Below are 14,886 nucleotides of genomic sequence, written 5' to 3' on the forward strand. Positions count from 1 at the left end.
GGAGCTCCTCAGATCGCAGCTCCCGTGTGGTGAAGCACCCTTCCCAACCATCCGCATTGTGCAACTGCAGCGGCCCGGGTGGAACCGTACCAGCCGACGCCCATCCGTGAGCTGGGCTCCAAGCGGCGCAGACCCCTCAGCAGCCGGCTGGGCTCCTCCGCGAGGCCAGGCGACGTTGATGAGGAGGACCCCGCACCCCCTGCCAGTGAGTCGGCAAGGTCGAGTTTCCTCAGCTGGTGCCGTGTTTTGTAACCTTTTGTTGTGTTTTCCTTTTGTTTGGCTTGTGACGTCAGTAGTGATTAAGGTTGCTGGAGGTGGGGAAGGGAATGACCAATCACAGGCATGGCTGGTCTGGTCACTGCGCTAATGCTAGGCACCATACCACGCCGTGTCCAGACCAGCCTTGCCACAGGGGCCATACTTCATCGGTTTGTCGCACAAACAGTGAACCATCTCTTTCCCTAGCCAAGAAGTAGCACTGGTAAACCTCGCCAGGCAGGTGGAACGTGTTGTTGTGCTCCATCATGTGTCAGTGTTGGGCTCTGGTCCACCAGTGCTACATCAGCATGAGGCATGTTTATGCAAGGAAGTGCCATTATGGCCATGTCTCTGGCACAGTCAAGTGTTCCATACTGACGACATTGCAGTAAGTGGCGCAGAAAGACGTGAACACAGGCAGAAGAAGCGCTGTCACAAGCTGCCTCTCTTGTAGAGCGGAAGTTACGGGATCTCCCTGCCCCTCTGAGCCGCGGAAATTACGGGATCTCACCTCCCCGCCATGCATGCCTCGACATGTTTCTCCGGGGCAGCGACCGGACAGCGCGCACCCTTGACGATGGGGCGCCGCTCAACCCGGTGAGGGAATACAGTGAAAGCTCGTTAATTCGAACCTCAATAATTCGAATTTCGGATAATTCGAACTACACTGCTTGGTCCGGCCAAGCTCCATAGAGATCTGTGTTTAAAAAGCCCGTTAATTCGAAAGTGAGTCGGTTCCGCTACGGATAATTCGAACTACGCGCCGCCGCGCCTGTGCGGCTTGGCGCACAGCACGTCGCCAAAAAAAAAAAAAGCATCTCCGCATACTTAGAGGCTGCGCAAGTCCTAAACGGGGACAGAAGATGGAACCAGATAAAACCGTGGATGAGTGGTTAAAGCCTATATGGCGCCATCACCGGCGCGGCGGCACCGTAGGGTAGGGGTTGGCGGCGGCGGTGGCGGCTGCCTATCCTCTTTTCCGCGCAACCTCCGGAACTCGCAACTAAATACTCGTTAATTCGAGCCCTGTTAATACGGAAACACAGATAAGTACTGTCGGCGCGGCCCCAGCCAACGCCCGTGAAAGGCTATGACTTCGGACGGGCGCTACAAATTACGTGCGAAAAACTTTTTTTTTTCTTTGCGAGTGTCGTCCATCCTTCCACCCCTCAGTCGCCAACGGAAGCACGTGGTCCGCCGCGATCATGACGCAGGCTTTTAGCATCGTTCGCTGCAAAAGGCGTTTGCTGCTGCTATCGTGCGTTCCAATGATTGAGTGGCAGTAGATGGCGTCCGCCCCAGTCGCCCATGACACGATAAGGTGAACGTACTGAAAATGAGGCTTGCACAACCCGACAAGCGCTGACACTCTTGCCAAGTTTGCTTCCCCCCTTGCTCTAGCTAACGCCAAAAGTAAACACACCGTGATGTTATCGCTGCGCAGTATCTTGGCGCGCCGCCAAGAAATGCGTTGTGGACCGTGATGGCGCAAAACAGAGGGACGCATTTTTTTAAATTTTTTTTCACATCCTGTGGCAAAAATCGGGGGTGGGTGGGTTCATTATGCGAGTGGGTTCGTTTCGCGAGTAAATACGGGACATATACAGTAATGCAAATGGTTCTTGCCGGTTTTTTCGCGGCCATTCGATAATTCGAACATCGGATAATTCGAACTTTTTTCCCGGTCCCGTGAAGTTCGAATTAACGAGCTTTTACTGTAGTGCGCTCTGGGAAGGTGCAGCCTCACGGCTCACTCACGCGGCCGTTCGCTTGGGGAAAGTTATTTTTTTTCTTCGCCGAGCCCGCGATCAACTCCTCGTTCTTCCTCATGTGGCACGACCGCCTCTACTGAACTCTGCAACTACAACGCTCCATTGAACAAGAAGGTTGTGAGAACTCCTTTTTTTTTGCAAAAGTCTGTTGATTAATTGAACATTGTTTTCGCCTTTTGTTTAAACCTTGATCTGGCTTAGTATTTTACGTTTTGTTCTGTGCAACTCTTGCCCCTACTTACTATATCTGTAATATTTACTTCGCTATCGTTATCTTCTGCTTTTATCGCGGTGTTTGTTCATTGTTGTTTTTTTGTTCGTTTGTTCGATTGTTATGCAGTGATTTGGACTACCAGCTGTAAATATCCAATTGTTTGAAAGAACGGTGACTTACTGTGAACTTGCTCCTCAATCCCACACCGACACACGTGCGTCACGGGTTGACCGGCCCAACTTTTATCTGTGTGCTCAAACTTCATAGAGGGACGACGGGTAACCGTAAAGGGGATCCCGCACCTCTGTTGACTGTAAAGGCGGGGGTTTGTGACAAGCACGTACTTTCAGAAAGTGTGCACTTCTGAAAGTACGCATTTCGTCTCTCTGTGTTCATGTCTTTCCATACCACTTTGTGTGATTTCCTCAGTATGGAACACCAACTAGCCCCCGCTGTTGCCTTGTTGACAGTCCGTGAGTCCTCATCCCCCACAGCCTGTATCACATGGAGCAGCGACTAATTGCAGAGGAGCGATTGAAAGCATAACTTAAGTGTCACAAAATATGGGCCTGGGCAGTTATTTATTTCCCTCCATCAGAAGACTCAGGGGGGCCATGCGGTCATCTTAGTGAGGCTAGAGGCGGCATCAGGAAGACTGAGCTTCACTGCAAGCCATGGCAGTTGCAGCTTGCTTTGGATGTTTGTGAATGTGCAGTTAAACCTGGTTATAACGTAGTTGAAAGAAGGCCGAGGTTTTTTGTAACATGCAGGTTTTCCTTACATGCAGTTTTCACAAGAAAAGTCAAAAGAACACAGTAGAATGGAAACCAAAATAAGAAATAAGTGTAGGTGGAATGACCTTGAAAATGTTTACAGAAAACAGTTACGCGGTTTTATGTGAACGTTTTCAAGGCAACAGTCGCCGCCGTCACAGTTTGCTACTTTCATTACATGAAGGTCTCAAATACAGGCACTTCAGTGGGGGCGGCGTTGGGGAATTAAGGAACTTCGTGATATCGATGAATTCGCTATGTGGAGATTCGTTACATCCAGGTTTAACTCTAGCACAACAGTGTTGCATTGTGGTGCATCGCATTGAGTGCGTTTCTTCTGACTTCCACCCAGAACGGCCTGTGGGTGTCTCTATCAAGGAGAGGCTGGGACGGCGGCAAGGTGAGTTGGTGTGTCAGTTCACACTCAGCATGGCAGCCATTGGGGTAACGCAAATTCAATGTGGTGCAATGCGATGGTAATGCGATGGTAAACTTGCCCCCTTGCTGAAAGAAGTGCATTGCTGGAGAGGCCATAGACAGTGTAGTTGACGAAATACAATGGTTCCTCTTCTTCAAACTGTGCTTTTGGAAGAACAGTTGTGCTGATTTTTTGTATGTTTGCTTCCAAAAAACTTGCTGATTTGAATTTAAGTCATCCAGATGTGATGAAAAACTGTTCTGTCCTGTCCGTATGTCTAGTGTCTCCCAAGTACTGTGCATCTGTCCGGCTGCAATGGAGGGTTCCTTGTCATGCTGTGTATCTCTACGAGTGTCTTGAGAGTTTAGGAATTTCCCTGAAGGTGGACTTGAAGTGCTGCAGCTTGCACCTTAAGTGGTGCGGAACACGCACTGCTCGCTCTCATCTTTTATTTATATTTCTATTTTTTTTTTCTTTTTTGCAGCTGCAGCAGCACCTGCAGAAGAGTCCCTACCATCCACCGACAGGGAACAACGGGGTGAGCCAAGCCTCTCGGATCGCTTCCGTCTTGCTTTATCCTTTCTGTCATCCCGGTTACATTCCGGAATCTAAGCGCTGCTTGATGCATTGTCGGACTTCTGATTTCATAATTGCATGCCTAAGTTTGTTTTCGATTGAGGCTTCCTTGTACGTTTCCACTGGAGAGGGGTCGTGCCTCAAAGCAAAGCAGTGTTGTTAGGGCACTGCATCTGCTGGTTTCGCGTTCAGAACAAGAGAGATGTCTTGCAAGATTTTGGCAAGAAACATTTCTCATTTAAAATGTCTTTTGGGTACTACCAACCACTGGGTCTCGGGAGATGGCAGGAACTTTGCAGTCCAAGTGCTTTAGCCCTTGGCGGATCAACGCCGCGATCTATGGAAAGGAAAATGATAAGTTCAATGTTAAGAGACTGGAAGCGGGCAGAGTGGTTGAGGGAACAAACACGGGTTAATGAAATGCTACATGAAATGAAGAGGAAGAAGTGGGCTCGGGCAGGGCATGTAATGCGAAGGCAAGATAACTGCTGGTCCCTAAAGGTGACGGACTAGATTCCAAGAGAAGGCAAGCATGGCAGGGGACGGCAGAAAGTTAGGTGGGCGGATGAGATTAAGAAATTTGTGGGAATACGGTGGCCGCAACTGGCGAAGGCCAGGGTTAATTGGAGAGACATGGGGGAGAGGCCTCTGCCCTGCAGTGGGCGTAGTCAGGCTGATGATGATGATGGAATTGGACGAGCCAGGCTCGGCATAAGCGGACCACCACTTCGGGCTTATGTGGAGTCCAGCTTGTCGCACATTTTCTGGCACTCTGTGGGTGGTGTAACGCGAGTAGAGCTTATCCAAGCATTTTTTTTTGTTTCCCGACAGGTGGCAGCACATCGATTAAATAACCATTTTGGTATCGTTTTCGAGAACACAAAAAAATGTGTCCGTTAAAGGCTGAAGTACTGCGGCGTTTCTTTCCTCAGGGTGGCCAGGCATTTTGTGCTTCGTAATTGTTGCTGCTTGCCAGGGACTGTGCCCAGAGTGTCGAACCGGAATTTTTTCGGGTTCGGTTCAGGTTCGGGTTCACACCTTTCGGGTTCAGTTCCGGGTTCGGCTCCGGAGCGACATTCCGTTCCGGTTCGAACCGCTCCGGATAGCGTCGAACCGGTTCGAACGGGTTCAGACTATAAAAACTTCTGAGCGTAGGTTTTTATTCAACCTTGTTTTGCTGTTTACTTTTCTTTGTGATATCAGCATATAAAACAGCACTGCAAAATTTGCTCAGTGCGAGATGGTTTACTGTCCGCGGCAAAAAGATTTAAATTTACGCAAGCGCCCCGAAATGAAATGAACCCAGAATTAGTGTACACCGGCTATGTATACTAGACTCTATCTGATGAGATATATAAAAAGAAAAGCTGATGGATTTTTCATCGACAAAACCCTTCAGCTTCAGCAGTTTCGGAGTCCCTGTCAGGCGAGTAATAGGACTCTCTTGAAGCTCGTGTCAATGGGGAATTTCTCCGGCGCAAAATGCTTACGCAAGCGCCGTCAGGACCGCTGCATGCGCCCGCTATGAGCGGAAGTTGCCTTGTATTTGCAGGTATATACAGCCAAGATATCTTTCTGTCACTCCAAAAGCGGCTTGCCTGTCACCCTCACACTCTGGCACACCTGCAGCATACACCTAGAGAGTTTACCAAAAATATTTTATTTTCCTCACCTGCTCTACATCGCCTTTGTAACTCGCATTATATATCACGATACCTATTGCTCACTTTCTTCAAAAACACAGCTAATCGTGGCTTGTCGCTAGTACAGTGTAAAATTAAGATTTTCACCTATGCTGGTGTCGTCGCCGTCTCTTGCTCTGATGAAAAGAGTATGATAAAAAAGCACGGTTGCAGTGGTTCGGGCACTTCGTGTCTGTACGGACACAAACTTGCGACGTCTTCGAGGCGACGTTGCGTTGTGACAATGCTGCAATTGGTGCATTGCAAGAGGAGGACCGTAAATTCGTTAAATAGAATTTTTGTGACTTTTCTGGGGCGCTTTTAAAGGGAGCCCATGCGTGGACAGAATTTCATGCTACCTTGATACAGTATGGTGAGTCTTTCGTGCAGTTTTTGTCCACTAACCTGTTTCATGATTTTTATTTTTCGAAATCGAAAACCACCGCTTCTTGGCAGCTGTGCTTATTGGGCGATTAAATGCTCACCTGTCTTTTATGTACATAGTCGTGAGGGAATTTTGTGCTGACACACTCGGTTTCCTAAATATTCGCTTTTCCTTTGAATTTCCGTACGGCTTCTCCAGAAGGCAGCTGACAAAGGTTCTGATCGATGATTACTTCCTTTACGTGCAGCCTTACCTAGCCTTTCTTGACGGCCTTATATTGAGGCGAGTTCAGAGGATGTACAGTCTTTGTCAAAAGTAACGAGGCTCCATGGTTTGCTTCTCATTCGCGTAACAGAGCCCTCACGGCTTCCCTAAAGATCAAAAAGTTCTTTGAAGGTGAGAACAGGGGTTCTCCTTGCTCATACAGAGGTTTAGAGCTTGAGGGCTGGCATAATAGCTTTAATACAAGACTGAGAAGAAAAGCGTGCAGCCTGGTTACTTTTGACAAAGACTGAATATTCAATAGGCCCAAAACCTTTCTTAGACTTCAAACGTCGACCTTACGTGTTAGGACATGCCATCGAGCCAAGGGGACGTTTGTGTCATGATCAGTGAGTGAATTGCTACATCTGCAAGCAAGGAGGAACTATTGAACAACAAACTTATTTGTGACGCTATGTTCGTTTGAGACATAGCTCACTTCAGCAGTCTCTTAAAAAGGGCATTGAGGTCATGCCTTACACATAAGATTTGTGCCAGTAATGAAAGACACCGGAATTCCGTGGGAACTTTTCCTGTTAATAAGACTGCTTAGCGCGTGAAGGAGCTGTATGCTTGATAAACACGCAGAATCGCCACTTTCGGCGAGGTCACTGTTCAGAGAAGAGTTCATTTTAGCTCAGAACGTACATGCTGCGAAAGTTCAACCTCCTGACTGATCGCCCTTTTTTGACGTGGGCGCCTTAAGAATGTTTATGTGCGGGCAGAGTAAGGGAGTGATAGTGGCATGAGGCCGCATGCCGAGGTCGCTGAATTCGACCCAGTCAAGTAAGGCAAGACGAGGTCAGGGAGGTTCCGATATTCCATGCGGCAACAATAAAAAGAATCTTCGAAGATGGCCGAGGAGCCTGAGGCATCAGTAAACGAAGCTTCTCTGTTGCGCCCGCCGCCACTGGCTCGATTCCCACTCAGGGTTAGAGTATCGTAGTTGGTTTCTTTACTGTGTTGGCAGTTTAGTCTCCTTTCTCAAAAATTCCAAAATTTCTGTGTGTGCGCCTGCGTGTGTGTGTGTGTGTGCGTGTGTGTGTGTGTGTGTGTGCGCGCGCGCGCGCACAGGCGTGCGTGCGTGTGTCCATGCATGCGTGTGCTTAAGCATGTGTATGCACACACGTGCACAATTCGGTGGGCGTACATTCGGGCACTCACTGGCAAAAAATTGGCAGACGGTTGCAATTGTCGGTAGCGCGAAGTTTAAGCGCAACTCATCATACGCCACCTGGCATGTGACGTATTATGCTGCTAGCCACTCTTGGGGTCTTCCCGTGGCAGCCACCTTCCAGGTGGCGCTTACTTCGCTCTGCTACTTGGACAGCCGGCTACGCCGACTACGACGCGGAACGCGGGAACGGGCGCATAATAGCTGCGGTCTAAAATGCCCCATCTACTTGCAGCCGATCTACCTGAGGTGGAATACTGTGAATGCTGCACGTGTGCCGTTGCAAAGCGTTCCACAAAAGAACGCGAAAACGCCAGCGAATCTTGCCACCGCGGTGGTGGTGGTAGTGGTTTATTTAAAAAAAATAAAAAGTGAAGCAAAAGAGTGTTGCCGGCCGCGGCAATTGCTATCTAATATCTTAAGCACCCGAGCTGCAGCCGGCGGAAACGAAAGGGAAAGGGAGAGGATAGTGAGGAGAAGTATAGAGGGGAGCGACAGCGAGAAAGGACAGGGTAGAGCTTTGTACACTATTTACAAAATACAAAAGTAATCAAGTTCGCGCCGCTCGCCCGCTAATGTCCAAGCATTGTCCGAAAATAAGTGCGCGCGAGCGGCCACTGCGCACAATCACTTACACAAGAAGTAAACTGTATGTACATAGCCGCGCGCACGTAGCGTCCTGTCTCGGATTAATCGCGCGCGCGGCACACTGCACTAGCGGCCGGGGTGGGGCGCCCGGCCGCGTATGCCACCGCAGTGCAAAAACTTTTTTTTGAGTCGTCGCGCTGGTGAGCGGCGAGGTTCCAACAAGTTGGAAATTTTCGCTGGGACGCGCCGCTCAGTCGCCCATTCGCTTGCATGTGAACCAACCTTAAGCCTCTCGCCTCAGACACAAAAACCCGAAGCGAGGGTTCTCGCACAGCTTCCGCCCTCACCGTTCGACCACGATTTTGATGTGGCACTCTCGGTGAAAGAAGACTCATTACGTTCGCTGCTACTGACGAGGGTGGCGCTGGTGAACACTCTGATCGTTCGGTTGCACTACACATAAGTGCCCCCGAAAGCCAAAAAGATTAAACAGTCGTCGCCGCAGCGCGGAAGTAGCGGACACCTTAAATTTTCTCACTGTGCGCTTTTCTTTAGACTACCTGTATAGCCTCTCGAGAAGGCAGACGACTCATGTACTTACAGGGTATTTGTTTTCTTTACTGTTGTATCGGCAACCTTTTCTGTAGTTGCTTAACACCAGTGCTTTAGAACATGTTAAGCGAATGTACGTACATGTATTTCTTCTGCTGCAAAAACGTTCTTCTCTAAACTTCACACACTGACGCTGCCTGTCAAGGCATTGCTTCGTGCTGAGGAGATGTTTGTGTCATGGGAAACTGCCGCCTGCGCAATGCGCCAAAGACCATTGTTTTATTCTGTGCAATGATGCTACGTTCTTCTGGGATATAATTACGGCGAACGTACACTTGAGAAGGACATTGAAATCACACGGATTAGTACCCGTTTTTTGCTAGTGGAGAAAAACTGTGTTGTGCCGTGTGATCTATTTATGTTGCTGTGACTGTTTATAGTCTCAAAAGCCGTATGATCGACCACCGCCGAATCACCGCGGTCATCTAAATCTTTGTTCCGTGAGCAGTGCGCTTTGGTGAGGGGAGTATACGTTGCCCTGGAAGGGCCGCCTTGCTGGCTCCCCTATCTAGATGCATGGGTGTGCCTCTCAGACTTCTGATGTTTAGGAAGGTGGGGACGTGCAGGGGTATGGTGGGCTCGTATTACACAGCCTGGTGTTTTGTGGCATGGGCTTACTCTGATTTTCCTTTTCGGCACTATTTCCATGTAATAAAGAAAAAAATCGTCGCCGTAGCTCAGTTGGTAGAGCATCGGACGCAAAATTCGGAGGTCAAGGGTTCAGATCCTATTGGCGGCATGTGTTTTTTTTTTCTGTTTAATCAATTATCGCTAAAAGTAATTATTCTTTAAGCACCAGTTGATGAACACCACAAATTATTTTTTAAAAAGTACAACACCTATGCTCCTTTGTTTCGGTGACTGCTGGCTTCTGTCATGTGCGGCAGCGAGAGGCAGATATAAGCCGCCTGTTAGAGAATTCAAGATACAGCAGTCCGAGAACAGCATGACGAAGCTGCCCGCTAGCGATTGGCACTTGTTTCTTTTTTATATATATAAGCAGAACAATTTCAATGCATCGACATAACACAAAATCACTTCATCACAGTAACATTTCATTTCAGTAGCACCTTTCTAGGCGTTTATCAGATCTCAGCGCGAGAATGTATTTCCGCATTGCCTCTTTGTGTAATCACTATTTTTTTTTCTAAGTATCGCACCGCTGCTACATGCCCGCATTTCATTGGTTATTTCCGTCGCGTGCAACAAAGAATGTTCGGATTCTGAAAAAAGAAAACATGCATATTTCTTTGTTTTGTAATAATAGTATTATGTGTTTTTTAACGCGTCAAAGCGGCGTGGAGTCTATCAGGAACGCTGTAGTGGAGGACTCGAGATCAGCGTTGAACAGCTGGGGTTCCTCAGAGTGCACTTACATTGCACAGCACACACGCATTTTTGCATTTCGTGGCTATCGAAATGCGACCTCGCCACCGGTATCGAACCCGCGACCTTGGCATTAGCAGCCGAGCACCACAGCCACTTAGACATCGTGAGGGGTCTTATTCATTATCTGCTATCTGAGTCAAGGAATGTCTCAGAAAGTAAACGTTGCACAACGTGATTGGATCATTGCGCCTATGCTTCACATATTTATGGTACTCGACACAAAGAAAAGGAAACCATTCTCATTCAGTGCTTTACGAGTTAAAACAGTGCTAACAATTCGAGTAAAGCTGTACGTAAGCATGTCAAAGGGGGATACTATGAAATCCAACATTTCACCTCAATCTGGCGTAAAATACTTTAGAATTACCAAAAGCACATTGCAGAAACGCCAATTATCTTTCTTCATAGACACGAGACTTCTTTCAGTTTTGTTGTTGAACTGGATGCCATTTCGACTGGATGCCATTTTCGCACTCCATAGCGCCGATAGCTTTCGCTGGGTAAATCTACGCACTGGCATATGCCATTTGGTCTGAAAAAAAAAAGAAGAAAAAAGTATGCCGTGTTGCACAAAATTTGCATCTGAACCGCGTCCCGAACCGGTTCGGAACGGTTCCTTTGAATCGTTCCGGTTCGGGTTCAGCTCCAAGATGGCGAAAAAGATTTGGGTTCGGTTCGGTTCCAGTTCCGGGCAAAAATTCGGGTTCGGTTCCGGTTTCGGGTTCAGGTTCGGTTCGACACCCTGACTGTGCCACACTGGCTGCTTCTGTTGTCAAGCACTGTAATACATGGTGCAGATGAGGATGATATGGCTGTTATTGCTCCTGGCATACTGGAGCATTGTCATGTTCTGTGAACAGTGGAGCTTGTGAGTAGGGCCTCGACTTCTCTATATTTCATTTTTTCAACATTCAGCCAAGCATTTTTTTTTTTTTATGTACTATAATGTTCAAGCTCAGTTTTGGGGGTCTTTCTGGTGAATATTGGTTTCTGCGGATGAACTCCCCGTCCTTTTCAGGGATTTAATGCGGTATTCCTACAGAGGTCAGAAAGGGCTTACAGTAGAACCTCGATAGTTTGAGCTCGCTTAATTCAAAATCCTGGATAATTTGAAGAATATCTGTGGTTCCGTAATTTCTAATGTAAATTCGACCAGTGCGTTACGGTATGTAAAGTGCCTCAGAATACACAACTGTGCTGAGAATACACAACTGCGCTAATTTCACCGTGTACAGCCATCCCCCCCTGCCAGTTTCTTCCATACATTAATTTTCACCTTTGAGCAAGCATAACTCTGACTCACTAGACAGCTAGCTGTGGTCTGCATGTCAAGGATAACTGTTGAAATTAAGACCAAATTTAAAAAACAGAATTTGGCATACTTTTATCTTATTTTTTTCCTCTCTGTTTAGACCAGAGTGTCCAGCCTCTACTTATAAGCTAGTGACTGCGACATTGCAACTAGCGTGGAAAGCACAAGGACAGCGACTAAAGGACCTGACGGGACAGCACGCTAGACCTACACTTTTCTTCACTGCTAGCACGGTTCGCTATGTTCCTTACAATACCTAGAAGAGAAGCAGGGTTCTCTTCGGGCTCAATGCAAAATTTTGGACCAAGTTTTAACACTTCTTCGACCTTATTAGGCAGCTTCTCCAGACCAATACAAGTTACCAATACAAGTTAGAACGTCGGTTCCTTTTGTCGCTGTCCTTGTGCTTTCCGTGCTAGTTGCAATGTCGCAGTCACTAACGAATTCACACCAACTAGCCCAACTCTGTCTTCCATGATCATACTTATAAGCATGCCAGGTAATGAAGCCTTGTCTTCCGTTTGATGTTAGTACTTGGGAGTTTAAAAAAAATTACAGATGTTGTTAGCTGTTGCAGTAAATGTATTGGGTTCAGTAGAAATGCTGCCGTGTTTCCGGTATGGTTTGTAGCGTAGTGGACGGAACCATTTGCTGACACTCTTTTGTGATGAGGGGCAAATGCAAATTTGGCGTGAAAGAGAATGCATGGTTCTGAGAGGGGATTCTTTCATGGGTAAAAAAAAAAGAGTGCGATTTCATGTGTGGCAATGCCTGGCAAAAATTGTTTCTCGTGTGTCTTGGATACACATCACGGCCTCTCTGCTGGCTGACCTGCCTCGCCAAGGGGTGTGAGACTGTGTCAGAAGTGTGCATGGCGGGAATCCCACCAGCTGCCCTCTGATTCAGCTCCACTCTCCTTGCAAAGGCTGAATCTGTAGCCTCGCATTTACCCCGCATTTGCTGAGTGGCTCCATCATTGGAGAGCTTCCATGTCCTGTGTTTTTAGATTTTTAACAGAAGCAGGTTGTCTCAGCAAAATATAAATCATGACCCAGTGGTTCACGTGATGTCCCTCAGCCACTTTCTCATTCTTGAGAAAAAAGGCTGAGGCTCTTATTAGATTGGTTGGGATCCTCGACATCGTTGCCCAGCCAAGGATGGACGCTGAGGCTGCATGACCTTTTTAAAGTTTTATACCATTAGCCATTCCTAAATCTCTTTTTCTCTGTTATTAGTAGCTAGGTAAACTTTTAGGCCCTTTACACCACTGATCACTTTTAACATTTTTATTAAATCGCGCAGAAATTATTTCCTATACCTTGTGCTTGGCGCATGATGGCCTTAAGACGCCTATGTGCCATTAAACCCAACACAACAACAACATTGTAGAGCTGTGTGTTAAGTTCCAGAGAACAAACGGGGCCAGTTTGTCAAAAAAATTCATGGGGGACACCTAATTCCATAATGTATCGGCATTGCTATAGCATTAGTAGCGGTTGGTGTCTGTACTGGAAGTAATGTCACTTCCTTCCAGCCAATGGGTGAAATTTATGACCGATGATGCATTTTGGCCCGTTGGAACTTCATCGCTATTGCATCGATGGAAGAACATTGTTGTTCTCAGCGCAGGTGCATCTGTTGTGTGTTTCTTGCATCTCCTTTTTTTTCAGGTGGTACGTGCTTTTGCGTCAAATTTAAGAATGTAACTGCATTGACTGTCCACTGTTGTAGGCTCTGCAGATAGCGGTGCAGTTGACGTCGACACGAATGCTCGAGAAGTTTGTGACTTCTCTGCTCTCGTTCATTTTTCCCTTCAGGACCGGCGAGGGCGTCGCGCATCGTGGGCGCCATTGTGCCTGAGGTCAGGGTGGATGGGGCCAGGGCCAGCAAGGAGAACGCAGCAGCCACGGCTGAGACGGGTGAGTCCAGCTTGTTCCTCTCCGACGGAGTCGGCGTTGAGTCGTAGTGCACGGCCTGTGCGTTCGGCTGTGCTCTTCCCTTCCGTGCAACTCCCCTGCAGCTCTGAGCGGGAGAGAACGTAAAACACTTAACTTCAAGCATGCAGTTTTCCGCTAGCCGTGCTCCTACGCCACTAGTCTCTCAGCACACCGTGGAGTCCATGTCGCATGGGTGTTTCAAAGGCCTTTCCAGTGACTGCTTATCGACTGAAGAATGGATGGCCTGCTCAGAATCCAGTAGGATTTGCTGGGTAAATGTTTGGACTGCAGTTGAGCAGGATTAGAAACAAACTGACTGAATAGAAACACTTTACCTTTGTAAACTTGTGCTGGCATCAGTTTCTTTTTCCGTAGTATATACACTTGCATAGAAATTTGGGTCAAAAAACAGTCCTTTCATTGTGTCAGCACTGCAGTCACATTTCCGTCCAGAGAGCTAGGAAGCACTGGGAGGATGCCATCTGGCCACAGCCTCCCATACGGTGTTTATTTCTCTCTGCGCCTGCACGCTTCAGTTAACTAAGTAGACTCCCTTTAAGACGAACTCCAAGGGACCATCAAGACTGTCCATCTTATCAGAAGTTCATCTAATTAGGAGTGCTTCTTAAAATGATGTTCGGGCATGCAGTGTGTGTCCGAATACTTTGTATATGTGAACAAAGCCATGAAATAGTCTTTTAGGAGAAAAATAATTGCAACATAACCATTTATTGCACTACTAGTGCAGTGCATCAGGCACTGTTGAGTGTTGCCCAGTCTGTTATTTTTTTTTGTGTCTGTCGAGAAAATCGTCTGCTTGCTACAAGCGTAGGCATATCACTTAACCTTCCAAGAAATCCTTCAGTGCCCTCACAGGGGAGGAGCAGCGACAGTTCTGCTTTCACAGAATCGCCCTTTCAACGGAGACGTGGTTAGGTCTCTGTGCCTCCCCGCGTCGCATGGATCGTCGGCGGTGCAAAAAAGCTTTCAATCTCTTAGCTTTTTTTTCTTTCCTTCCGCTGAAATACTGCTCGAATGGTCGAGTAAAGCTGCATGGCTTGGGCACGGCTGGTCGTGAAAGTTCATCTTAACCAATTAGCACGTGTGCAGTGTACATTTTTTTTTTGCATTGACTCTATGGGAAACCAAACAAATGACCACCACTGTTCATCTTAACCAAGGGTTCATCTTAAGCGAGTTTGTCTTAACGGGAGTCTACTGTAATTGACTAGCCAGTTGTCAAGTGCCAGGATGTGAAGGGGCCAGTGCATACTCTTGTTTGTGCCGTCTTTGCGTTTTTCATGCTGTTTCTGCAATGGATGTCTGAAATAACAAGCGGTCCATGCTGTAGACTGCTAACGAGCCCATGCCCTGATACCAAACTGTGCAAGGAGTGTCGTCGTTTTTCCCAAGTAGACTGAGTAAACGGGACAAGCACCGCAGAGGTGGCAGAAGTAGAAATGAAGTAGTAAAATAAAGTTTTTTGTCCACCAGGGCTGTGTGCTTGCTGTTCAACAACAGCAGCACTCCACTTC

The 14,886-nt window shown here is 47.5% G+C and overlaps 1 protein-coding gene across 1 annotated transcript in view; it reads left to right on the forward strand.

Moving 5' to 3' along the window:
* Nucleotides 1-14,886, forward strand: part of Nab2 (Nuclear polyadenosine RNA-binding 2) — a 63,787-nt gene that overhangs the window by 25,484 nt on the left and 23,417 nt on the right. Inside the window, exons 9-12 of the mRNA XM_089572892.1 lie at nt 71-205; nt 3,370-3,417; nt 3,920-3,973; nt 13,232-13,333. Coding sequence (XP_089429018.1) covers nt 71-205; nt 3,370-3,417; nt 3,920-3,973; nt 13,232-13,333 — 339 coding nt within the window. The remainder of the gene's footprint in view (nt 1-70; nt 206-3,369; nt 3,418-3,919; nt 3,974-13,231; nt 13,334-14,886) is intronic.

Source organism: Amblyomma mixtum, chromosome 2 (genome assembly GCF_055824585.1).
Source record: "Amblyomma mixtum isolate Tamu chromosome 2, ASM5582458v1, whole genome shotgun sequence".
NCBI classification, from domain to species: Eukaryota; Metazoa; Arthropoda; class Arachnida; order Ixodida; family Ixodidae; genus Amblyomma; species Amblyomma mixtum.